This window comes from Mesoplodon mirus, assembly GCF_964341445.2.
Source record: "Mesoplodon mirus genome assembly, chromosome: 4".
Classification (NCBI taxonomy): domain Eukaryota; kingdom Metazoa; phylum Chordata; class Mammalia; order Artiodactyla; family Ziphiidae; genus Mesoplodon; species Mesoplodon mirus.
The window spans coordinates 335746-362875 of NC_138979.1; the positions used below are offsets into that span (position 1 = coordinate 335746).

General features: G+C 37.6%; 1 protein-coding gene across 1 annotated transcript; it reads right to left on the reverse strand.

Moving 5' to 3' along the window:
• Window positions 1–2181: 2181 nt before the first annotated feature.
• PTCHD3 (patched domain containing 3) lies at window positions 2182–25354 on the reverse strand. Its single transcript, XM_082618024.1, is given in 7 exon segments — window positions 2182–3045; window positions 3047–3432; window positions 3436–3842; window positions 6679–6824; window positions 22843–22964; window positions 24039–24230; window positions 24232–25354. Coding segments are annotated over 7 exon segments (2829 nt in total). The 5' UTR covers window positions 25105–25354; the 3' UTR covers window positions 2182–2342.
• Between the last annotated feature and the right edge of the window lie 1776 nt (window positions 25355–27130).

The following is a 27130-nucleotide window of genomic DNA, read 5'->3' on the forward strand; positions in this document are numbered from 1 at the left end:
AAGTAGCAAATAGTGAAATAAAAGAAATCAATAAAGTCAAAAGTTGGTTCTTGGAAAAACTTAATAAAATTGATAATACCTTGATCAAGAAATAAAAGGTACATAATACAAATTACCAATATCAAGAACTGCACAGGGGACATCACTAGACATTAAAACGGTAAGAAAATAATCAATTAGCCAATTAGCAAAATGGGCAAATTCCTTATAAAACCAAACATACCAAAATTGACCCAAGAAGAAAAAGAACATCTGAATGGCCTTCTATTTGTTAAAGAAAGTGAATCTGAAATAAAAATCCTTCCCAGAAAAACTCCATGCCCAGAAGACTTCACTGGTGAATTCTACTGAACATTTAAGTAAGAAATGAAAGAATTATACCAACCATACATCATATATTTCAGAAAATAGAAGAGGAGGAATATATATCTACTGGCTTGTTTCCTGAGGACAGCATAACCCTGATATAAAGACCTGAGAAAGGCGTTACAAAAAAGGGAATTGTAGGCCAATATGTCTCATGAACATAGGAACATATATCACTGACAAAATATTAACAAAACAAAGACAGCAATATATGAAAATTGTAACATTCCATGACTAAATGTGAGTCATCCTAGGAATGCAAGGTTGGTATAATATTAAAAAATCATTCAATATAAATTGTCACGTTCACAGATTAAGATAGAAAAACAGACATGATAATCTCAGTCCATGGACAGAAATTATTTAACAAAATTTAATACCCATTCATGTTAAAACATCCCAGAAAACTATATGTAGAAAAGAGCTTCCACAATCTGACAGAAGGTGGCTATGAAAAACCTCCAGGTAATAATCATACTTCCTGAGATATTGACCACATTCCTTACAAAGTTGAGAACAAGGCAATGATGTCTGCTTTCAGTACATTTTCCCACATTTTACTGGACATTTTAAGCCAGTGCAATAAGTACAAGATAAAGCTTATGTAGGGAGAAGCAGAATTGTCTTTATGTGACCTTTACATAATTGCATAGATAAAAACTATTAGAGAAACTAAAAAACTCTACATGAACTAATAAATGAACCTAAAAAGATTACACAGTATAAGGTAGGTATACCAAAACCAATTGTATTTTTATGTACTAGTAAAAAATATGGAAAGGGGATTTAAAATATTTACAACGATATAATAAATTAATGGACTTAGAAGTAAATCCATGTAAATCTATAAGACATGCCTGAGAGAAATTAAAGAAGATACAAATAAATGGAGAGATAAACTATGTTCACAGATTGGAAGATTCCATACTGCTAAGATATCTATTTTCCCCAAATTCATCTGTAGATTCACCATAACCCAATCATGATCCCAATCAAAAATCCCAGATTTTGTTTGATAAATTGACAAATGATTCTAAAATTAGTATCTAAATGCAAAGAACCTAGAATAGCCAAAACAATTTGGAAAAGAGGAAAAATGTTGGATACCTTACCTAACCTAATTTCAATAATTAATAGAAAGCTTCAGTAATCAATGCAGTGTGGTATGATAGAAAAACAGATCAATGCACAAAAATAGAGCCACACATAAATTGTCAATTGATTCTTTGACAGAGGTGCCAAATTAATCCCTATGGTGAAAGGACAGTCTTTTCACTAATGTTGCTGGGACAACTGGATAACTATAATGGGAAGACAATGAACCTCTATCCATACTTCCCAACAAACATGGGTCTATGAATCATAGACCTAAATGTAAAAATAAAACTACTAGCTTTGAGAAGAAAACATAGATGAATTTTTTGTAATCTTGGATTAGGCAAAAATTTCTTACAGAGGACACAGAAAACACTAACCATTAAAAAAATGATAAATTGGATTCCAAAACTTAAAAACTTCAGTTCATCAAAATACACCACTAAGAAAATGCATAGAAAAACCCCAGACTAGGAGAATAAATAATAATCAGTTGCATTTTTACATAATAATGCATATGGGAAGTACAATGAAAATAATATTCCATTTATAGCATAATACATAAAATATTTGAATCCCAGGCATAAACTATTAATGATGAAATAAAAGGAAAAAAATAACTGGAAAGTTATGCTTGGTTGTATAGATCATAATAAAGATGACAACACTTCCTAATTTAGCAAAGATATTTTAATGTAAGACTAATTAATTTTTCTCAGGATATTTTAAGTAACATTTTAAAATGGGATTTCCACACCAAGGAAACATGCCTTTGTTTTTAGTTTATTGACTATTCTTAACAGCACATTTTTATCAGGTTGGATTGGGGCAATCAGGAATTCTATAATTGGTCTTTGATTGGTTAGTGGCTAGTCAAACTTTCAAAAAAAGGTTAAGAATACCGGAATAAAAATTAGGCCATGAGCAACTCCAAATACCGTAACAAGAAACATAATCTTAAAAAATGTCCTGAAGATGTATGGTTTAGCTGCAGATAAGACACACACCCCTATTATTGTTGAAATTGCACTTTGCAACACAGGGTAGCCTAGCAGATACAATGCCTCGATGGTTTTTTGGTTTACTGAGGGCTTTGAACTGGAAACAAATGCATAGGAAATGTGCGCAGAAAAATCAAAAGAAAACCCTATACAAATGACAAGATTAATCATGGATATGGAATCAAGGTTGACGTTCCAGAATGCCATGAAACCCGTTACTCCCACAATCACAGAAGCGATAGCAAAAGTTACCCACGAAGAACACAGCGGGTGAGGGATTAACAGAAAGGAAACAATGAACATAGCTGTTGAGGCAACAATTACATTTTGAACAGTGTTTTCTAATATTGTAGAATACTGATCAAAATATATGAATGCCTGGTTATACACCATTAGGGGAATTTCACACTTTTCGGCCATGTCTTGGAACTGGAGTAACATCAGCTTCTTATTGGTTGAAGAAGAAACACCCATGGTCTGAATGAAGGCTCGGGAACAAATGATTTCCTGTGATGATGTAATGTTAATACCATACATAAAAAGTGGAGAATCTATTACAAAATTGGGAATATTTTTTAGAAAAGTTGTCATGTACATCGTGATGGTGGTTTTCCATATATTTCACATATTCTCGTAACCAAAACTCTGTAAGATTTTTATATACATAGTCACTGTTTTCAAAATCTACAAGACTTTTTTCCAATTTTTGCCTAGTATCTCCATCCCAATAGTCAAGAGCTTCAGTAACAATAACCATAACCCTGGGACCATAAGTTGAAAAATGTTCTTCTTCTACATTAAAATACGGTGTGATGTAGGAGTCATCACTTGCCAAATTTCGGAGGTCTAAACCTTCCTGCACTTGAAAACACCCATACATACTACTTATGACGTACAAAATGTATATAAGCACTACAAAAAACTTGGACTCAGTGCTTGTGAGAAAAGGACCAAAATAGTCTCTAAAGAACTAATGCATTGGGTGGATATCAGCTTTATGTTTGTCTCGAAGAGAATTACATGGGAGGCAGCAAGGCTTTTTTAATGAGGAACACTTTTGGTCAGGAGTTTCTGGTTTCTTCAACCAGCGTAGAAACACTACTTCTCTTTTACCATCCAGGGCCATAAATGCTCCAAAACAGGTGAGGTTATAAAAATAACAAAAGAGCAGGGTTGTTCCTGTATAGATGCAGAAGTATTGTACGGACCTGAAAGAGGCCATAAATCCTGTATAGAAGGCCAGGATGTTGGTGATGGTGGTGATTGTAATGGACACTGCCACTTTTGAACAGACATTGGACATCCGTTCTTTTATGCTATCCATGAGGTTGGTCTTCTGCCAGGCCAAAATCATGATAAACATGTCATCGACCCCAACGCCTGTTAAAAAAAGAAACAGAATCTTCATACATATGAACATCCATTAAACATTAAACAGATCAGTTCACACCATTTCTTTGTCCATCTCTTAAGGTCTTATTTATCTTCCTCAATCTGTGTTTTGATACGTCTTTCTGTGATGCTTTCTCTGGTTGCCTCTGAATCCACAACAGAACTTATCACTCCTTGCTCTGTAGTAGCTCTGTGCTTTGTACAGACTCCTATTTGCACAGAGCACAGTATACTCTGCTCCTAGTCATCATCTAGGCTGTTTTAATGATGAGTCAGGAAACTGGCTGCTGGGTGTTAGGTGAAGTAGGATTAGCAATGTATCCTTGACTCCATTAGAATACTTGAGAGACCATTTTCTCCCATAAACCATTTTATTCTAATGCACTAATGTTGAGCCAACATACTGTTGCTTAAAATATGAGCTGGATTTATCTGTTCTACAGTTAGCATCTAGCTATCAATGTGGTCTGATTGTAGAGGCACCCCATAGTTTATAGACACACACACACACACACACACACACAAATGCAGTTTTCCTGCTAGTCTGTTTTTGATACCCAGAAGGCTGTCATTCAAACTTCACTTGCCCAGGTTAAGGCATTATCTCAATAAAATGCAGGCTCTCTTGAGATCAGAAATATGCACCAAAGTAAATATTAAGAATCCTTTATAGGGGCTTCCCTGGTGGCGCAGTGGCTGAGAGTCTGCCTGCTAATGCAGGGGACACGGGCTCGAGCCCTGGTCTGGGAGGATCCCACATGCCGCGGAGCAGCTGGGCCCGTGAGCCACAACTGCTGAGCCTGCGTGTCTGGAGCCTGTGCTCCGCAACAAGAGAGGCCACGATGGTGAGGGGCCCATGCACCACGATGAAGAGTGGCCCCTACTTGCCACAACTAGAGAAAGCCCTCGCACAGAAATGAAGACCCAACACAGCAAAAATAAATAAATAAAGCAATAAACTCCTACCCCCAACATCTTAAAAAAAAAAAAGAAGAAGCCTTTATATATTAAATGCCTACTAAGGTAATCAGTCTTTTCCACAATGACGTTTCCTGATTGGTTTGGAATAAAGAGGACAGGAGAACATCTGAGGACTCTGAAACCATCAATGAAGGCTAGGAGAGGAGGACCACAGAGAAGAAATGGGATTACAAAGGACAGCATGAGCATGTTGCAGACAAATTTCATCTCCCTCAAGCTTTCTACTGCTTTCATTCATGTACATCTCTGTTTCTGTGTATATTGATACAAATTCAGTACTTGGAACTAACATGCTGATTTTCATTTCAATTTTAAGAGCTCTTCTCCATGGATTACCTGGGAGGGTACTGGGAGTTGCACTTTGCCTCTGATTCAGACGTTGTATGCGTATGATCAAGGTAGGAGGGCCTACACTGACACAGCTTTACGTAGTGTGTCATAAACTGCATCCCGACACTCCCCCTGCTGCCAGCTTTGTGGATTTCAGTTGTATTCAGCTGAACAAAAGGGAAGAATCAGAGGAACTAAGGACGACGAACAAACTCATTGATATTTATTAGGTTTTTAAAAACCAGTGTTTTCTTTATAGAACCTTGTTCAAAAATTGTCCTCGTAAATTTCTTGAGTTACTGAAATCACAACCCCCCCACACACACTCATACACACACACACACCCCTACACTCATACTTCTATGTATACAGAGATAGTACGAAGATGCTTTATATTAGATTGTTGCATAGAGTTTAACTATAGTTATTTATGACTGTAAGAACACTGAGAGCTTAAGCGTGAGTGTGTACTAGCAAGGTTTCCTCCACTGTCTCCCTTAAGAAATTAAATATTATTTCTTCCAAGTTGCTCACTTTCCAAAATATAAACATATTTATCTTCTCATGCTTATTGTAAAATAAATCCTGAAAGTACATGAAAATGCAAAGAAAAAATTTATACAACTGTAATTCCACCCTTCAGGGATAATCCTTGCTAATATTTTAAGTATAGCCATCCAGAATTTGCTCTATACAAACATACACATATATTTGTATATCTATTTTAAACATCTTGTTTCATAGCCAGCATTTTTCATTTAAGACTTTATATCTACCTCTGTTTAAAGAGTGAATAGGACTCCAAAACTTTAATATGCTATGTTTGAGTGGACCGATCCCATGTCGATATGGGATTAGGTTGTTCTTGTTTTTTCCTATTCTAAATCACACTGAAGTGAACATTCATGTTCTACTTTGTGAGCACTTGTCCAATAATTAGGACAAACTCCTAGAAGTGGAGTTGGCAGGTCAAAGGTATTCCCTTTTAAATTTTTAACTCTTTTGATTTGTTGCAAAGTTGTATTTTAAAAGTGCACCAATTTACAAACGTCCCCCAGCAGAATATAAGTGTTCAGTTGCATACAACATTCCCCAAACCTTTAATCTTGCTAATATTCATTAATAAGAAAAGAAAACAAAGGTGTCTCACTTTTGTTTTAACTTGCATCCCTTGATTAACTGAAAGGTCAAATATTTTTTCTTATATTTTCAGTGATTAGTATTTTGGATTTTGTGTGTTTGCTGTGTGTGTGTGTGTGTGTGTGTGTGTGTGTGTGTGTGTGTGAACTGCCTGTTCATGTCCCTGGTCTGTGTTTTTCCATTTGGGGTACTAGATTTTTCTAACTCTAAAGACACAGAATTCCATCAATTTTCTTCTTTCCTGATACCCCATTTTGGATCTGTAGAGCCACCTAAATATAATTATTCAGCTTAATCTAACACAATCCCCTTCCATTATCCACCCCACACCCCCACATCCACAATGTGCAACCTCACGTTTTGTTTTACTCACCTAGAATAAGAAATGGTAAATTTGCAACTATGATCACAAATGGCACCCCAATGTACAACATCAGGCCAAAGCCGCTCACCACTGCCAAGGCAGCAGAAATCACTCCAAAGGCTGCAACCCACATTTTGTTTCGTATACAGTCACACCTGTAAATTTGGAGGAAAAAATCATGGAACTTGTAGTGGTAGCTTCCATACTGAAATTCCAGCAATTCATAACATTCCTGAATTGGACACCTATACAGAGCCCTCTTGGGCAATAATTCTCATACCTGTCTGCTGGAGAACTTTAATTTCCAGGCACTAGCTCAGACCAACTGAAAAAAAAAAGGGGGGGTCGGAGACAGGAAAGTTGGGAATCTGTACTTTTACCAAACTATACTGATTGATTCTTACACATCTAGCCAAGCACAAATCCACTGACTGGCATTTCAGGACCACAAAGATATACTAAAACACTGCAGATGGTTAATTCCACTCTGATCTTCAAAGGAGTGTGAATGGAACACAACAGCAAATGGAAGTACCTATATCCAGTTGTCTTCTCACCCACCTGTGATTCCAGTTAGCCCTAAACACAATCCTAAATAGCTCCTGTATTTCAAAGCTGGTTCAATATGTATCTGGCTAACAAAAAGTATGAAAGCCTCCTTCCAGAAGCAAAAAGAACTACAGTCCTGCAGCCTGTGGAACAAAAACCACATTCACAGGAAGATAGGCAAGATGAAAAGGCAGAGGGCTATGTACCAGATGAAGGAACAAGATAAAACCCCAGAAAAACAACTAAATGAAGTGGAGGTAGGCAACCTTCCAGAAAAAGAATTCAGAATAATGATAGTGAAGATGATCCAGGACCTCGGAAAAACAATGGAGGCAAAGATCAAGAAGGTACAAGAAATGTTTAACAAAGACCTAGAAGAATTAAAGAACAAACAAACAGAGATGAACAATACAATAACTGAAATGAATACTACACCAGAAGGAATCAGTAGCAGAATAACTGAGGCAGAAGAACGGATAAGTGATCTGGAAGACAGAATGGTGGAATTCACTGCTGTGGAACAGAATAAAGAAAAAAGAATGAAAAGAAATGAAGACAGCCTAAGAGATCTCTGGGACAACATTAAATGCAACAACATTCGCATTATAGGGGTCCCAGAAGGAGAAGAGAGAGAGAAAGGACCTGAGAAAATATTTGAAGAGATTATAGTCGAAAACTTCCCTAACATGGGAAAGGAAATAGCCACCCAAGTCCAGGAAGTGCAATATTTGAAGAGATTATAGTTGAAAACCTTCCTAATATGGGAAAGGATATAGCCACCCAAGTCCAGGAAGTGCAGCAAGTCCCATACAGGATAAACCCAAGGAGAAACACTCTGAGACACATAGTAATCAAATTGGCAAAAACTAAAGACAAAGACAAATTATTGAAAGCAGCAAGGGAAAAATGACAAATAACATACAAGGGAACTCCCATAAGGTTAACAGCTGATTCCTCAGCAGAAACTCTACAAGCCAGAAGGGAGTGGCATGATATACTTAAAGTGATGAAAGGGAAGAACCTACAGCCAAGATTACTCTACCCGGCAAGGATCTCATTCAGATTCGATGGAGAAATCAAAAGCTTTGCAGACAAGCAAAAGCTAAGAGAATTCAGCACCACCAAACCAGATCTACAACAAATGCTAAAGGAACTTCTCTAAGTGCGAAACACAAGAGAAGAAAATGACCTACAAAAACAAACCCAAAACAATTAAGAAAATGGTCATAGGAACACACATATCAATAATTACCTTAAACACAAATGGATTAAATGCTCCAACCAAAAGACATAGACTGGCTCAATGGATACAAAAACAAGACCCATATACACGCTGTCTACAGGAGACCCACTTCAGACCTAGGGACACATACAGACTGAAAGTGAGGGGATGGAAAAAGATATTCCATGCAAATGGAAATCAAAAGAAAGCTGGAGTAGCAATACTCATATCAGATAAAATAGACTTTAAAATAAAGACTGTTACAAGAGACAAGGAAGGACACTACATAATGATCAAGGGATCAATCCAAGAAGAAAATATAACAATTATAAATATATATGCACCCAACATAGGAGCACCTCAATACATAAGGCACCTGTTAACAGCTCTAAAAGAGGATATCGACACTAACACAATAATAGTGGGGGACTTTAACACCTCACTTACACCAATGGACAGATCATCCAAACAGAAAATTAATAAGAAAACACAAGCTTTAAATGACACAATAGATCAGATAGATTTAATTGATATTTACAGGACATTCCATCCAAAAACAGCAGATTACACTTTCTTCTCAAGTGCGCACTTAACATTCTCCAGGATAGATGACATCTTGGGTCACAAATCAAGCCTCAGTAAATTTAAGAAAATTGAAGTCATATCAAGCATCTTTTCTGACCACAACGCTGTAAGATTAGAAATGAATTACAGGGGAAAAATGTAAAAAACAAACGCATGGAGGCTAAACGCTACGTTACTAAATAACCAAGAGATCATTGAAGAAATCAAAGAGGAAATCAAAAAATACCTAGAGACAAATGACAATGAAAACATGACAATCCAAAAGCTATGGGTACAGCAAAAACAGTTCTAAGAGGGAAGTTTACACCTATACAAGCCTACCTCAAGAAATAAGAAAAATCTCAAATAAATAATCTAACCTTACACATAAAGGAACTAGAGAAAGAAGAACAAACAAAACCCAAAATTAGCAGAAGGAAAGAAATCATAAATATCAGAGCAGAAAAAACTGAAATAGAAACAAAGAAAACAATAGCAAAGATCAATAAAACTAAAAGCTGGTTCTTTGAGAAGAAAAACAAAATTGATAAACCATTAGCCAGACTCATCAAGAAAAAGAGGGAGAAGACTCAAATCAATAAAGTTAGAAATGAAAAAGGAGAAGTTACAACAGACACCACAGAAATACAAAGCATCCTAAGAGACTACTACAAGCAACTCTATGCCAATAAAATGGACAACCTGGAAGAAATGGACAAATTCATAGAAAGGTATAGCCTTCCAAGACTGAACCAGGAAGAAATAGAAAATATGAACAGATCAATCACAAGTAATGAAATTGAAACTGTGATTAAAAATCTTCCAACAAACAAAAGTACAGGACCAGATGGCTTCCCAGGTGAATTCTAGCAAACATTTAGAGAAGAGCTAACACCCATCCTTCTCAAACTCTTCCAAAAACTGCAGAGGAAGGAACACTCCCAAACTCATTCTATGAGGCCACCATCACCCTGGTACCAAAACCAGATAAAGATACTACAAAAAAAGAAAATTACAGGCCAATATCACTGATGAATATAGATGCAAAAATCCTCAACAAAATATTAGCAAACAGAATCCAACAACACATTAAAAGGAGCATACACCACGATCAAGCGGGATTTATCCCAGGGATGCAAGGATTCTTCAATATATGCAAATCAATCAATGTGATAAACCATATTAACAAATTGAAGAAGAAAAATCATATGATCATCTCAATAGATGCAGGAAAAGCTTTTGACAAAATCCAACACCGATTTATGGTAAAAACTCTCCAGAAAGTTGGCATAGAGGGAACCTACCTCAACATAATAAAGGCCACAGCAAACATCATTCTCAATGGTGAAACACTGAAAGCATTTCCTCTAAGATCAGGAGCAAGACAAGGAGGTCCACTCTCACCACAATTATTCAACACAGTTTTGGAAGTCCTAGTCACGTCAATCAAAGAAGAAAAAGAAATAAAAGGCATACAAATTGGAAAAGAAGACATAAAACTGTCACTGTTTGCAGATGACATGATACTATACATAGAGAATCCTAAAGATGCCACCAGAAAACTACTAGAGCTAAGCAATGAATTTGGTAAAGTTGCAGGATACAAAATTAATGCACAGAAATCTCTTGCATTCCTATACACTAATGATGAAAAATCTGAAAGATAAATTAAGGAAACACTCCCATTTACCACTGCAACAAAAAGAATAAAATACCTAGGAATAAACCTACCTAGGGAGGCAAAAGACTTGTATGCAGAAAACTATAAGACACTGATAAAGAAATTAAAGATGAAACAAACAGATGGAGAGATATGCCATGTTCTTGGATTGGAAGAATCAATATCCTGAAAATGACTATACTACCCAAAGCAATCTACAGATTCAATGCAATCCCTATCAAATTACCTATGGCATTTTTTTTACAGAACTAGAACAAAAAATCTTAAGATTTGTATGGAGACACAAAAGACCCCAAATAGCCAAAGCAATCTGGAGGGAAAAAAACGGAGCTGGAGGTATCAGGCTCTCAGACTTCAGACTATACTACAAAGCTACAGTAATCAAGACAATATGGTACTGGCACAAACACAGAAACATAGATCAATGGAACAAGACAGAAAGCCCAGAGGTAAACCCACACACTGATGGTCAACTAATCTACGACAAAGGAGGCAAGGATATACAATGGAGAAAAGACAGTCTCTTCAATAAGTGGTGCTGGGAAAACGGGACAGCTACATGTAAAAGAATAAAATTAGAACACTCCCTAACACCATACACAAAAATAAACTCAAAATGGATTAGAGACCTAAATGTAAGACTGGACACTATAAAACTCTTAGAGGAAAATATAGGCAGAACACTCTCAGACATAAATCACAGCAAGATCTGTTTTGATCCACTTCCTAGAGTAATGGAAATAAAAACAAAAATAAACAAATGGGACCTAATGAAACTTCAAAGCTTTTGCACAACAAAGGAAACCATAAACAAGACGAAAAGACAACCCTCAGAATGGGAGAAAATATTCACAAACGAATCAACAGACAAAGGATTAATCTCCAAAATATATAAACAGCTCAAGCAGCTCGCTATTTAAAAAAACAAACCACCCAATCCAAAAATGGGCAGAAGACCTAAGTAGACATTTCTCCAAAGAAGACATACAGATGGTCAAGAAGCACATGAAAAGCTGCTCAACATCACTAATTATTAGAGAAATACAACTCAAAACTACAATGAGGTATCACCTCACACCGGTTAGAATGGGCGTCATCAGAAAATCTACAAACAACAAATGCTGGAGAGGGTACGGAGATAAGGGAACCCTCTTGCATTGTTGGTGGGAATGTAAACTGATACAGCCACTATGGAGAACAGTATGGAGGTTCCTTAAAAATCTAAAAATAGAATTACCATATGATCCAGCAATCCCACTAGTGGGCATATACCCAGAGAAAACTACAATTCAAAAAGCCACATGCACCCCAATGTTCATTGCAGCTCTATTTACAATAGCCAGGTCATGGAAGCAACCTAAATGCCCATCAACAGACGAATGGATAAAGAAGATGTGGTTCATATATACAATGGAATATTACTCAGCCATAAAAAGGAGCGAAATTGGGTCATTTGTTGAGACGTGGATGGACCTAGAGACTGGCATACAGAGTGAAGTAAGTCAGAAAGAGAAAAACAAATACCGTATATTAACGCATATATGTGGAACCTAGAAAAATGGTACAGATGATCCAGTTTGCAGGGCAGAAATAGAGACACAGATGTAGAGAACAAATGTATGGACACCAAGGGGGGAAAGCGGCGGGGGTGGTGGTGGTGTGATGAATTGGGAGATTGGGACTGACATGTATACACTGATGTGTGTAAAATTGATGACTAATAAGAACCTGCTGTTTAAAAAAGATAAAAATTAAAAGAAAAGCAAAGCCTCCTTCTAAAAGATTTTCATACTCTCCTCTGCTGGAGAAGTGGGCTCTAGAAAAGTGGCTACTAATTGCAAAAAAAAATGTGATATGTACTCCATTTTGAGTAACACAAGCTATGCCTGTTTCTTGGTTGGACCAACAGAAATGGGAATACATACACAGCAATTAAAGAATGGGTTTAATACTTTTCCTCCCGACAACCATGACTTTACATTTTAAAATACTGACAACAGCCTCTGGTTTTCTACTTTACTCATTTGCTAACTGCTCCAAAACAAATGACTGATACCTACCTCTAGATATTTTTAGCAGGAAAGAGAAACTAAGTTTGGTTTGAAAACTGGGAGAGTCAACTAAGCAAATGGAGCTACTGATTCCAAAACAGCAAGAATATAACTAAAGATCTTATTCAGGCAGGACCACATTAAAATAGCTAAACTTTCTTATTACTACCAAAAAATTTTAAAAAAAACACAAAAAACTACACTGTGCCTGTATCTCAGTTTTTCTCAAACTGCTGGTGCTGTCAGTTAAACTCAGGGCCCAAAAATAAACACACACACACACACACACACACACACACACACACACACACAGTCTCACTCCAGAGCAAAAGTAACTTTCTTTGTTATGACAAACTTTGATTATAACAAATACTTTCTTAAAGTAACAATACTGGTTTATAGGAGTTTAAGATAAGAAAGTAATGCAGATGAACTGTGAAATCAGAAAGGTTAATGAGGATAAAAGCTACATGTGACATGTTTATGCCCTCTTTCAGGTTTCTGGGTTTTTTTGGTGTAAATTGTTCAGAGGATGGGGGAGTGAGGTATTTTATTGGCTAGAGTGACTTGACTTTGACCAGTTGCTGTGTTGACTTTTTCTAAATGACCTTTATTTTAATGGAGGGAAGATGCGAATGTGGAGCACTGTGTGGTGAACACACTTGCAGATTTTCTAGTCCCCAAGAAGGATCTTGGTTAAGCAGTTTATCAGAATGACTTCGGAGAGTCTTAGAACTTTAGAGTCCTGCAGTCCTGGAACACAGCTCTGCAGATTCTGATCTATAGGTTTGTAGAGAAGCTGCAGAATCCAAGTGTCTAAAAATTTCTTCATATGATTCCAATGCTCAGGCAGTTAGGCATCACTGGCAGCAAAATGGCCAATTTTCTGAATTTTCCATTCACTTAGCAGGGGAGGGCTAAATTAGAAATCATTCCACTTAGAATACAATCTATGTATATGCTTGGTGAGGGATCCACATCTTCCTTGAAAGATAATGATGTCTATCAAGACTAAAGAATAGTTTACAGTGTATTTGAGAAGGGAAAGATTCCCTGGATTCTTTTCTGAAATTGATCTCACATTTGGTGTAAGTTTCATCATTTCCAAAATGTCAGACAATTTTGAAATAGTCTGGAAGCTCAACATACCAGTACTTACTATAGAACGAAGTTCAATTTGGAGTATACCTTTTGAGAAAGTCTTACTATTGTTTAAATGACTTCACTGCAAGACAGTAAATATGGAACCACAAAGTGTGTTTGAATAATGGTTCTGTATGAGGTAAATGCATGTAGGCAAGGAATAACTTTCATATATAAGTGTGTGAGACAGGCAGGATGGGGATATCTTAGGGACTGTCTAGGAGGCCCCACCCAGAACAGAGATAAGATTCTCAGTGATAACAGAGAACTGGGAGTGAGAGATGTCAAGGAACTTACAAAAGGTCTCACAGGAGAATCAGTTGTATATTCAAACCCAGAAAAAGCATCTATTAGACCATCATTCAGCATGTATGGCTTAAGAATCTTCCTCTTCCCTTTACTCTTCTCCTTGGGCATGTTCCAACCCAGGAATTAGTACAGCAAGATAAGAAGTGATAGAAGACGGCAGGGAAGCCCTTTTTTTCCCCCATAAAAGGCTTTCCCATGCAGTGTGCTCCAGCTAAGAGAGGGGGAAACCTTAGCTTCAAATCAAGTCACCACTTTTTGTTTATTACATGGACATGGACATTTTAATTCTGATTGGAGGACTCTGTCTTACCTAAGAATGACAATGAAAGTCACAGGGCCTGCCTCAGTTTTTATGGGGCAGAGGAAGAACTTGCTCTACCTACAAAACTTAAAGGGAACAGAGGGAGATGAAAATAAAGTTGCTTTATGTTTACACCTCATGTGTCCTGTGTGTTCAATATGTTGGTTACATAAGCATAAAAAGTCTTCAAAGACAAATGTAAGTCATTTTCTAATTGCCTTCAATACAAGATTTTCTGCATTACTGTCCACAATTATTTGCTACAGATAAGCAAGAACTGACATAACTTTGTATATTCAGAACCAACTATCCAGTAGAAGACTTTTGTCAAACTAGTTCTTGGTACCTTATAGATTCCATACTAATTTAAAAAATTATTTATCCTACTAACTTTAACAAGATTGAATTTTGCTTTCTTTCCTCCCCCCTCCCTCCCTTCCTCCCTTCCTTCCTTCCCTTCTTCCTTCCTTCTTTTTTTGTTTCTTTATTTTCTAAGGGATGTGATCTTCCTTTCCAGAATAACGAAGTTATAAATTAGTTTATTGACTCTAAAGATGCACCCAGTGTGGTTACGTCCCTTTACCTATTGGAGCCTCACATCTTTCTCTACCTTAAACCTAGAGAGTTAAATTATATCATTTTCCCCCAAACTTATGTACTTATGAGAATAAACTAGAGAAATTTTTGAAATATAGATTTTCAGATTTAGCCTCCAGATACTTGATTCAATAGGGCAGAGCCTCAGAATATGTGGTTTTAGGGCTCTCTCTGTGACTCTGATGTGAGAATCATTAGAATAATATTATTTATGAGGTTCTTTCTACATCTAAATTCTATTTTTTGGGGGCTGATATTTTTCATATTTTAGCTTTCTGGCCATAAGAGCTCAAACTAACCCTAATGCCTAGATAACAAGTGCTTAACAAGGTAAACTCCACACCAGAACAATGGAGATGCCCGAGTCAATTAAATTAGAGCTAACTTTTTTGTAAAGTTAAAAGTACTAGTTCAAATTTATAATAAAAATAAAGACTTGTTTCTTAGCTCTATCAGCATATCTGCCTCCAAATGACACAACGAATCATAACTGGCACAACATGTAAGGTAATAAACATATGCCACATCAAAAAAAACTGGCCAAAATTTCTTTTTACTGTTCCATTTGATTGCATACTATTGCTAATGGGCAAATTTTTTTAAGTCATTAGGTTTAAAAAATAAGAGTTTACTGCCAGACATCAGAAAAATGTAGAGTAAGAATTTTCCACTTCTTGTCTCCCAACCGATACATAGAAAAACAAGCAGAAGTTGTCAGAACCAACTCTGTGATCTCTGGAAAACAGTCAAAAGTTTACAGAGGGCTGAAAGAAAAAAAAAAGGCAGGGGGCCTTTAAAACAGTAGGAAGGTTTGTAGTGAGTTTATGTGCCCTACCTCACCTCCCTCTCTGGTGGGACAGAAGTTTTAAAGTGGCAGTGACCATAAAGTGGCAGATGTGTTAAACTGGCCATAGTCTTAAAGTGACAAGAGTCTTAAAGCAAAGTGTTAAAGCAACAGCAGTCTTAAAGCATCCACAGCTCATGTTACCAGTGTGAGACTATTTCCTTATTTCTGGAAGGGGCAGAGCAGACCTTATTCACATAATGTTTTATATATATAAACTGTCTAGGGACTACCTGAAGGACTGATGCAAGGCACTCCTCTGTTTTGTCTAACACAAAACTCAGGTTGAGAAAGGTGGAAACACCACAAACTGAATAAACAAACTTCATATGCATACGGCAAAAGATTACAGCCCAAACATACAAAAGACTGCCTAAGGCAGAAGCTGGGGAGCATTCCTCTGGAAGTTTAGAATATTCACAAGTGCCTGTGTATACTGGGGAATTTAGAAAGTCACCCAGGGCAAGATATAATGCTCAAAAAGGACTTAAGACACTAAACTTTCACCTATGGCTAATCCCCAGTCACGGCATAACCCTGGGTAAGTGTTGAAGGAGAGTCCAGGCACTGAACCATTTTGAAAAGACTGGGAGAGCTCCTGGAATGCAAGGAAATTTCTGTCAAAACACTACCTGAACACAAGCTAAGGAACAAGACTTCAGTGACAACATAAACAAGGAATACAATCTTTGCAATAATAGTTTGGGAAAGTTACTAAGAAGATCAACTACTACAGTATTAAACAAACAAGCAAACAAACATCAGGAAACCCTGGGGAGGTAGGAAATCTGATTTCCAGTTACCACATTATAATTGTCAAATGCCAAGTTTTCAACAACAACAAAATCCCAAGGCATACAAAGAAATAGGAAAGTATTGCTCAGGCAAAGGAATAAAATAAATTGACAGGAAAGACAGAGACAGGACCTAGTAGATAAAGACTACAAAACACTGTCCTAAATAAACTTAGAGAACTAAAGGTGAGCACTGACAAGGATATAAGGAAAATAATGTATGAACAAAGTGATCATTTAAATAAAGAGATAGAAAAAAACTTAAAAGGAACTAAAATTCTAGAGCTGAAAAGTACAATTGAAATAAAAAACAAAACAGTAGAGATGTTCAATAACAGATTTAGTAGGCATAATAAAGAACCCGTGAACTTGGAGATAGGTCGATTGAAATTACTGAGTCTGAGAGGCTGAAAGAAAAAAGAATTAAGAAGTGAAAAGTACCTCACAGACCTGTTAGATTCCAGCAAGCAAACCAACATACATATTATGGGTGTCCCTGAAAAAGAAAAGAGGAAAAAAAGGCAGAAAGAATATTTAAAGAATAATGACTGGGCCTCCCTGGTGGCGCAGTGGTTGAGAGTCCTCCTGCCGATGCAGGGGATACGGGTTCGTGCCCCGGTCTGGGAGGATCCTATATGCCGCGGAGCGGCTGGGCCCGTGAGCCATGGCCGCTGGGCCTGCGCATCCGGAGCCTGTGCTCCGCAACGGGAGAGGCCACAACAGTGAGAGGCCTGCATACCGCAAAAAGAAAAAAAAAAAAAAGAATAATGACTGAAAACTTCCCAAATTTGATAGAAGACATGAAGCTACAAATCCAAGAAACTTAACAAACTCCAAGTAGGATAACCTCAAATGATCCACACCAAGAGACATTATAATCAAACTATTGAAAGATGAAGACAAAGAGAGTCTTGGAAGCAGCAAGAAAGAATCAACTGATCACATACAAACGATACTTAATAAGTATAAAGGTTGATTTCTCATCAGAAACCATGGAGGCCAAGGGACAATGGATGATATTGAAAGTGTTAAAAGAAAAACCCATCAACTTCAAGGCAGTGTCCAGAAAACTCTCCTTCAAATACGAAGGAGAAGTTAAGACATTCACAGATAAAGAAGAGCTGAGGGAATTTGTTATCACTAGGCCTGTCTTATAAGAAATGCTGAAGGAACTCCTTCAGATTGAAATGAAGAGAAAAAAAAGTAACCGAAGTCATGAAGAAATACAGATCTCCAGTAAAGGTAAATACATGGGCAAATACAAAAACAAGTATTATTGTATTTTTGGTTTGTACCTCTACCTTTTATTTCCTACAGAATTTAAAAGACAATTACATAAAAGTAACTATAAATCTATGTTATAGTGCATACAATGTATAAGGATATAATTTATGACAACAACATAAGGGAGGGAGGACAGAGATGTATAGAAGTGGCATAGTTAAAAGTTAAGTAGGTATTAATTTAATATAGATCATTTTAAATTTAAGATGCTATATTAATCTCCATGGTAACCACAAAGAAATTCTCTAAAAACCATCACAAAAGGAAATGAAAAAGAATCAAAACGGCTCACTAGAAAAATAGAAACTAAACATAAAAGAAGGCATAAATCAGGAATTCACTGGTCCAGTGGTTAAGACTTGGACCTTCCACTGCCTGGGCCTGGGTTCAATCTCTGGTCAGGGAATTAAGATCCCACAAGCTGTGCAGCATGGCCAAAGAAAAAAAGGCATAAACAGATGAAATGAAGGACAATAAGCTATAATATATACAGAATATAAACAGCAAAACAGCAGGAGTAAGTCCTTCCTTGTCAGCAATTATTTAAAATCTAAATAAATTAAACTTTCCAATCAAAAGGCAGATATTGTCAGAATGGATAAAACAGCATGATTCAACTATATGCTGTGTACAAGAGACTCACTTTATATCCAAAGACATGAATAGACTGAAAGTTAGAGTATTGAAAAAGATACTCCATATGAATAGTAACCAAAAGAGACCAGGGGTGGCTATACTGGTATCAGACAAAAATAGACTTTATTTCAAAAACTGTTAAAAGAGACAGAGTGACACTATATATTGATTAAAGGGCCAATTAATCAGGAAGATATAACAACTATAAACATAAATTAACCATAAAACAGAGACCCAAAATATATAAAGCAAATATTAACAGAATTGTAGACAGAAATATATAGCTCTACAGTAATAGTTGGCAAATTCAATACATCACTTTCAATAATGGATAAAATATCTAGGCAGATAATTTATAAGGAAAATGAAAACAAACATACAAAATACCATAACTTATAAGATGTAGTGACACCAGTGCCCAGAGGTAAATTTATAGCTACATTAAAAAAGAGAAAAGATCTCAAACCACTTTGTGGATTACACATCTTGTGGAACCAGAAAAAGAAGAGAAAACCAAACACAAAGCTAACAGAAGGAAGAAAATAATAAAGATTAGAACAGTGATAAATAAAATTGAGAATAGAAAAACAATAGACAAAACCAACAAAACCAAAAGTGGTTACTGAAAAAGATCAACAAAATTGACAAACATTTATCTAGAGTGACAAAGGAGAAAAAAAAGATACAAATAACTAAATCAGATATGAAAGTGAGGACATTACCACTGAACTTGCAGAAATGTAAAGGATTATAAGAGAATACTATTAACAACTTATGCCAACAAACTGGATAACCTAGATAAAATGCACAAATTCCTAGAAATACACAAAAACCTAAACTGACTCAAGATGAAATAGAACATTTCAACAGACATGTAACAAAAAAAGGATTGAATCAGTAATCAAAAGCCTCCCAACAAAAAAAGTCTAGGACCAGATGGCCTCACTAGTGAATTTTACCAAACATGTAAAGAAGAATTAATACCAATCCTTTTCAAACCCTTCCAAAAAGTTGAAAGGAAGGGAACACTTCCTAACTCATATGATGAGGCCATCATTACATTGATATCAATTCCACACAAAGGTATCACAAGAAAGCTACAGATAATACCTCTTATAAATATAGATACAAAAATCCTCAACAAAATTCAAGCAAACACAATTCAATAGCATATTGAAAGGATTATACATCATGACCATATGGGATTTACCCCAGGAATGCAAGAGTGGTTCAACATGGGAAAAATCAATCAATGTAATATACCACACTAATAGAACAAAGGATAAAAACTACATGATCATCTCAAAAGATGCAGAAAAGGCATTTGACAAATTCCAATATCTTCTCATGATAAAAACACTCAAAAACAAGGAATGGAAGGAAAGTTCCTCAAAATTATAAAGTCAATAATGAAAACTGCACAGCTAACATCATACTCAATGGTGAAAAATGGAAAGCTTTCCACCTAAGATCAGGAACAAGATAAGGATGCCCACTTTCACCAATGATATTCAACATTGTACTGGACGTGCTAGCCAGAGCAATTAGACAAGAAATCGAAATAAAAGGAATTCAAATTGGAAAGAAGAATTGTAACTATCTCTTTTCACAGATTATATGATTATATATATGAAAAATCCAAAGACTCCACAAGAAAACTACTAACGTTAGTAAACAAATTCAGTAAAGCTGCAGGTTATAAGATAAACACACAGGATTCAACTGTTTCTATCCATGCACAATGAACAATCTCAAAACAAACTTAAAGGGCTTCCCTGGTGGCGCAGTTGTTGGGAGTCCACCTGCCGATGTGGGGGACACGGGTTTGTGCCCCAGTCCAGGAGGATCCCACATGCTGCAGAGCGGCTGGGCCTGTGGGCTATGGCCGCTGAGCCTGCATGTCCGGGGCCTGTGCTCCGCAATGGGAGAGGCTGCGACGGTGAGAGGCCTGCGTACCGCAAAAAAAAAAAAAAAAAAAAAAAACCGAACTTGAAGTAATTCCATATAGTGTTTAAAATAATGAAATACTTAGGAATACATTTAACCAAAGAAGTGAAAGATGTGTATGCTGAAAACTACAAAACATGGATGAAAACTAAAGAAGACCTAAATTAATGGAAAGACATTCTTAGTTCATGGGGAGGAAGACTTAATATTGTCAAAATGACAATCTCACCTAAGCAATCTACAGATTCAACACAATCTCTATCAAAATTCCAATGGCTTTTTTTCCCCAGAAATGGAAAGGTCAATACTCAAATTCATATGGAATTACAAGGAGCCCTGGATGTCCAAAATAAACTTAAAATGAAAATAATTGGACAGCTGAGATTTCCAGATTTCAAAACTTATAACAAAGCTACAAAAATTAAAACAGAGTGGTACTAGTACATGGATTGACATATAGACCAATGGACTAGAACTGAGCGTCTGGAAATAAACCCATATGTCTACAGCCCATTGATTTTTGACAAGGATGCCAAGTCCATTCAACTGGGAAAGAACAGTCTCTTCAACAAATGGTACTTGGACAACTGGATTTCCACATGTACAAGAATGAAGTTGGACCCCTACTCCACATCACATACAACTATGAATTAAAAATTGCAATCACCTAAATTTCAGAGCTAAAACCATAAAACTCCTGAAGGAAACATAGGGTAAATGTGCATGACCTTGGACTTGTCAATGGATTCTTATATATAACACCAAAAGCACAAGTAGCAAAAATAAAAATAAATAAGTTGAATTTCATCAAAATTAAAACTTTTGTGCATTAAAGGACATTATCAAGAAAGTAAAGAGATAAACTACAGAGTGGGAGAAAATATTTGCAAATCATATATCTTGATAAGGATTTAATATCTAAAATATATAAAGTACTCATCAACAATAGGACTCAACACAACAAAAGGACAAACAACTTCATTAAAAATAGGCAAAAGTGGGAATTTCCTGGCAGTCCAGTGGTTAGGACTCCACGCTTTCACTGCCAAGGGCCCGAGTTCAATCCCTGGTCAGGAAACTAAGATCCTGCAAGCTGTGTGGCACAGACAAAAAAAAAAAAAAAAAAAAGGCAAAGGACCTGAATAGACATTTCTCCAAAGAAGATATACAAATGACCAGTAAACACATAAAAAGATACTTAACATCATTAGTTACTAGGGAAATGCAAATCAAAACCACAATGAGATGTCACTTTGTACCTACAAGGATGGCTATAATCAATAAAACAGAAAATAACAAGTGTTGGTGAGGATGTGGAGAAATTGGAAAACTTACACATTGCTGGTGGGATATAAAATGGTGTAGCCTCTGTGAAAAAATAGTTTGGTGGTTCTTCAAAAAGCTAACCAGAGAATTATCATACAACCCACTAACTCTACTCCTAGGTATATACTGAAAAGAACTGAAAACAGGTTCAAACAGAGATTTGTACACCAACGTTCATTGCAGCATTATTCACTATAGTCAGAAGATGGAAATATTCCAAGGGCCCATAAACAGATAAGCAGATAAAATGTGGTATATACATAAAATGGAATATTATTCAGCCATAAAAAGGAACTCATGCTACAACATGGAAAAACCTTGAAAACATTATGCTAAGTGAAATAAGCCAGTCACAAAAGGACAAATACTGTATGATTCCACTTATATGAAATCTCTACAATAGGCAAATTCATGGAAACAGAAAGTAGATTAAAAAGTAACCAAGACTTGGGGGAGACAATGGGGAGTTATTGCTTAATGGTTACAGAGTTTCTGTTTGGGGTGATGGAACATATTTATAAAGAGATAGTTGTGATGGTTGCACAACAGTGTGAATGTAATTAATGCCACTAAATTGTACACTTAAAAGTGGTTTTTAGGGACTTCCCTGGTGGTCCAGTGGTTAAGACTCCATGCTCCCAGTGCAGGGGGCCCAGGTTGGATCCCTGGTCAGGAAACTAGATCCCGCATGCCACAACTAAGAGCCTGCATGCCAGAACTAAGAGCCCACATGCTGCAACTAAAGATGCCATGTGCCGCAACTAAGACCCGGCATAGTCAAATAATTAAATAAATATATTTTTTAATGGTTTTTTAAATGGTACATTTTATGTTATACATATTATATATACATTATATACATATATATCACCACAATAAAATATTTTTAAAGTTAGTGTTTTAAAAACTAATAAAAGTCTTTTACCTGTAGCATGATGTGATTGCAAATAATATGATTAGAAGGTATGCCAAGTGGAACAAGGGGATCACTGTCATAGAAGTTGCCTCAAATTCCAGTTGTCTAGAAAGTGATGTAAAGTAGATCACCTGCCACAAAAATATACTCAGATAAGTAACTTTTAATTCTGATATTGTGTGTGTTACAAATGATATTGAAACATTACAGCTTATTGATTGAAACATTAAAATTCAGAAAAGAATCAAACTGTGTGGATTATGATTTTAGAATAAAGAAGGTAATAGAGATTTGCTTCTTCCCACAAATCTCTGGCATGCTGTCCAAAGTTTCTTTCAAAAATCTAAAGTTTAAAACTCCTGAATATATGAAACCTTAATCTTATATAAAAAATCATTAATAACTATAGACATTTTGGTTTTTTCTAAATTTTATTAGGTTGTTATCTTTTACTATTTTAATTGCACAAATATCATTTCATTAAGGACTGGGTATTCAAAGGCTTTTTCCAGAAGGTGTCTCACTTTCACCAGTTTTATTCAGAGTATTAGGTTTGCCAGCCCAGCAATTACTGAACAGCTAACATGTGCCTGGCAGTATGCTATAATTTACTTTTAAAATGCTCAGCATTCTTTTTCAACAAAACCATGGAACTTTTGCTTATAGATTTGCTTTTTTTATTCCACTGAACTCTAAACAAATTTTAGGGGGCTCCCAGAAACAGCAAAGACTTTAACTAAAAGTAAGAATTTCAAAGTAATTTGACCAGAAAACCAAACTAAACCTTAAGATCAATGTCTGTACTGAACAGAACAACCTTGAGGATGTACAATTTGTGTTTTTCAGCAAAATGTTACCAAGGATTTAAGATGTCTGGCTTTTTTTTTTTTTTTTTTTTTTTTTAGGTCTTAGCTCTCTTTTTTATTTTATTTTATTTTAAAAAAATTTTATTGTAGTATAGTTGATTTACAATTAGTTTCAGGTGTACAGCAAAGTGAATCATATGCATATATCCACTCTTTTAGATTCTTTTGTGGCATTCTTCAGTGCACTATGTTAAGAAAGTTGGATTAAGGACCAAATACAGCAGAACACACCCAGCTTCAAGTCAAGGGCTCCATCAATTAGGGAGTGCGGTTGGAACAAGTCTTCTTATCCCTCCCACCTTCACCTGGCCTCCCTGCAAAGCCCCAGCCGCTAGGTACCTGGATCTTCTTCAAGGCCAGACTCTTTTCAAGGTTGCCAACTTGGTTCAGGAAGTGGATCAGCCACGCCTTGCTACGTTCGCTGTCCTCTCCTTCGCCGGTCTTCAGGTAGGACCGCAGCCGCATGGCTTTGGCCTCCAGGAGTAACTGGCTCAGTCCCATGCTCTCACCTAACACAGTTCCTCCAAGGATGTTGGCCAGGTAGGTACACGACCTGGCCGGCTAGGCTGTAGATGGGGAAAGTGATGTTTTTCAGGTTGAGGACACTGTTCGTTTTCCAGGTGAACAAGAGTGGGTTGGAGGGTACACAGTAGCCCTTGTTCTTCGAGCACACCTCATTGTAGAGGATCTGGGTTCCGTTTGCCTGTGTCACAGACAAAGCCTGAACCGCGTCGTCCACTTCACTAATTTCTGATAAGGTTTCTTGTTCCAGCAGCGAGTTGGTGTTGGAGACCACTAGAATGGAAGCATAATTGACCTCGGTGCTCTTCCTGGCGATGGAGAAGAGACTGGAGTCGTTGGCGGTGAAATGTCCCTGCACGAAGCGTCGCTCAGCCTTGGCGGGGCTCCCTATCGGGGTGTACTGCTCCTCGAGGTCTTCTTCTTCTTCCTTGGGCAGGTGAATCAGGCCAGTGCTGAGGACGGCCGTTAAAACCATGGGCAGCAGCAAGGAGATCCAGGGGTGCGAGCCCACCTCCCATCCCAGCCGCCGGAAGGCCCGGGAGAGCGGCGCCTCCAGGCAGTCGGTGTGGCAGTGGGGCCTCTCGGACACTCCGTTCTCAGACTCCGACGCCGGCAGAGGCTGAGACTCCGGCGGGGCCCCTGCGCGCTGCGCGGCAGCCCAGCCCAGCTCGAGCTCCTGTCCCGGACCCGACGCCGAGAGCGGCTCCGGCTCGGGCTCTGCGGCCGGGAGAGGTTCGGAGCCGGGCCCTGCCGGCGGCTGCGACCGGCTCTCCGAGTCCGGCCCGGGCCCCGCCTCCGGCCCCTGCGCTCCGGGCCCCGGTTCCTGCCCCGCCTCCCGCCAGGGCGCCGCCTCTGGCGCAACCTTACCTAGATTAAGGCTCATTTCCGGGAAGGAAAGGCGACGTTCTCAAACAGGACAGCAGATTGGAAGGGCACTGCTGGACGGAGCGCCCATCTCCACCCACCCGACGGTTTCCTGGAGAAATTCTGAGGGAGTCTGTTTGAGCCCGGGATGCTCGCGCCCGGAGGCTGGAGCTTCACTGGCGGCCACGTGGTAGCCTAACCAGCCCCAAATGTGTCCCTGTGCCCAGCCTCTCAGGATTCAGTGAATACAAGAAACACTTCTTACAGGCGAATGGAATCGTGCCTGTCACAGGACTCACAATTTGTTGGCAGAATTTGCCTGGTTCACGGGCGCACCCCCCCACCCCCACCCCCGCACGTGCGTGCGCGTGCGCGCGCGCACACACACACACACAAATGGCACAGATATGTCATGTGTTCTAAGTGGCAGCTTTTACCTTTGGGGGGATCATCCAGAAGCATGGTTCTCAGGGTAAGGCTTTGGTGAACCTGGTACACCTAATTTAGTTTTTATTCTTTAACTACAGACATAACATTCTCCTTGTAAAAAGTTAGAAGTAAATGCATAGAATGAAAAGGGAAAAAAAGGAAAATAACCCAAAACCCAACCCTAAAACTTCCTTCTGTCCCATTCCTGCTCTTAACAGAAGTGTTAAAAAGTGGGTGTTTATCCTTACAAACCGTTTTCTTTGCATTTGCAGGCACATCAAAATATATGCAAGTACATCTTTTCCATGAGTATTATTGCACTGTGTATGCAGATTACATTGTTCACCAGACATGTCAAAGGATCTTAACATGTGACTGCATGTAGAGTTATCTTACTCTTTTGAATTGCTTTATAATTTTCCAGTGTATGGGTGAAACATAAATTAATGATCCATAACCCTATTGATAGATCTGTGGGTATTTTAGAGTGTTTTGATGATATAAACAGTGCTAAGTGAATGAATGTCTTTTACTTAGAACACAAAGAACTATATTTATGAGATGTTTTTGTAGAAAGGGATTTACTGGGCCAAAGGATATCCTTTTTTTTTTTTTTTTTTTTTTGCAGTACACGGGCCTCTCACTGTTGTGGCCTCTCCCATTGAGGAGCACAGGCTCCAGACGCGCAGGCTCAGCGGTCATGGCTCACGGGCCTAGCCGCTCCGTGGCATGTGGGATCTTCCCGGACCGGGGCACGAACCCGTGTCCCCTGCATCGGCAGGTGGACACTCAACCACTGCGCCACCAGGGAAGCCCAAGGATATCCCATTTTAAGTTTCAGAGTTACTGATAAAATCCATAGAAGTTGTATCCGTTTACACCCTCATAAACAGTGCATGAAGTTTTGTTTTGCCATAGCCTGTCCCAGAATGTCATTAAAATGTTTGATTTGTGCCACTGGTATCTTATTTTGATTTCACTTTTTTAATTTGTTGCTTAGACTCACCATATTTGCTCTCTGGGTGAACTATCATCTTATATCTTTTCCTGGTTTCCCTTTTGGACTGTTAGAATTTTCTTCTTGATTATAGAAACCATTCATATACTAATGAAATGACCGTTTTGAGTCATGAGTCTCTCCACCCCCCTACTCTCCCATCCCCATTTTGCTGGTTGCCATGCCTTCTGTTTGTAGTTGAATTAACTAATTTTTTTAAAATGAGTTCTGAATTTTGTTTCATAATAGACAGCTGTTTCCCTTTCAGTGATTATAATCTACTTTAAATTTTTTAAATTCACTCCTTTTTTTTATTCCTGAGGTATAGTTGATTTACAATGTTGTGTTAGTATCTGGTGTACAGCAAAGTGATTCAGTTATACATATAAATACATATTCTTTTTCATATTCTTTTCCATTATGGTTTATTACAGGATGTTGAATACAGTCAATATCCAGTAGATCTTGTTGTTTATCTATTTTATATATAGTAGTTTCTCTCTGCTAATCCCAAGCTCCTAATTTACCCCTGACCCACCCCCTTTACCCTTTGGTAACTATAAGTTTGTTTTCTATGACTGTTTCTGTTTCAAAAATAAGTTCATCTGTGTCATATTTT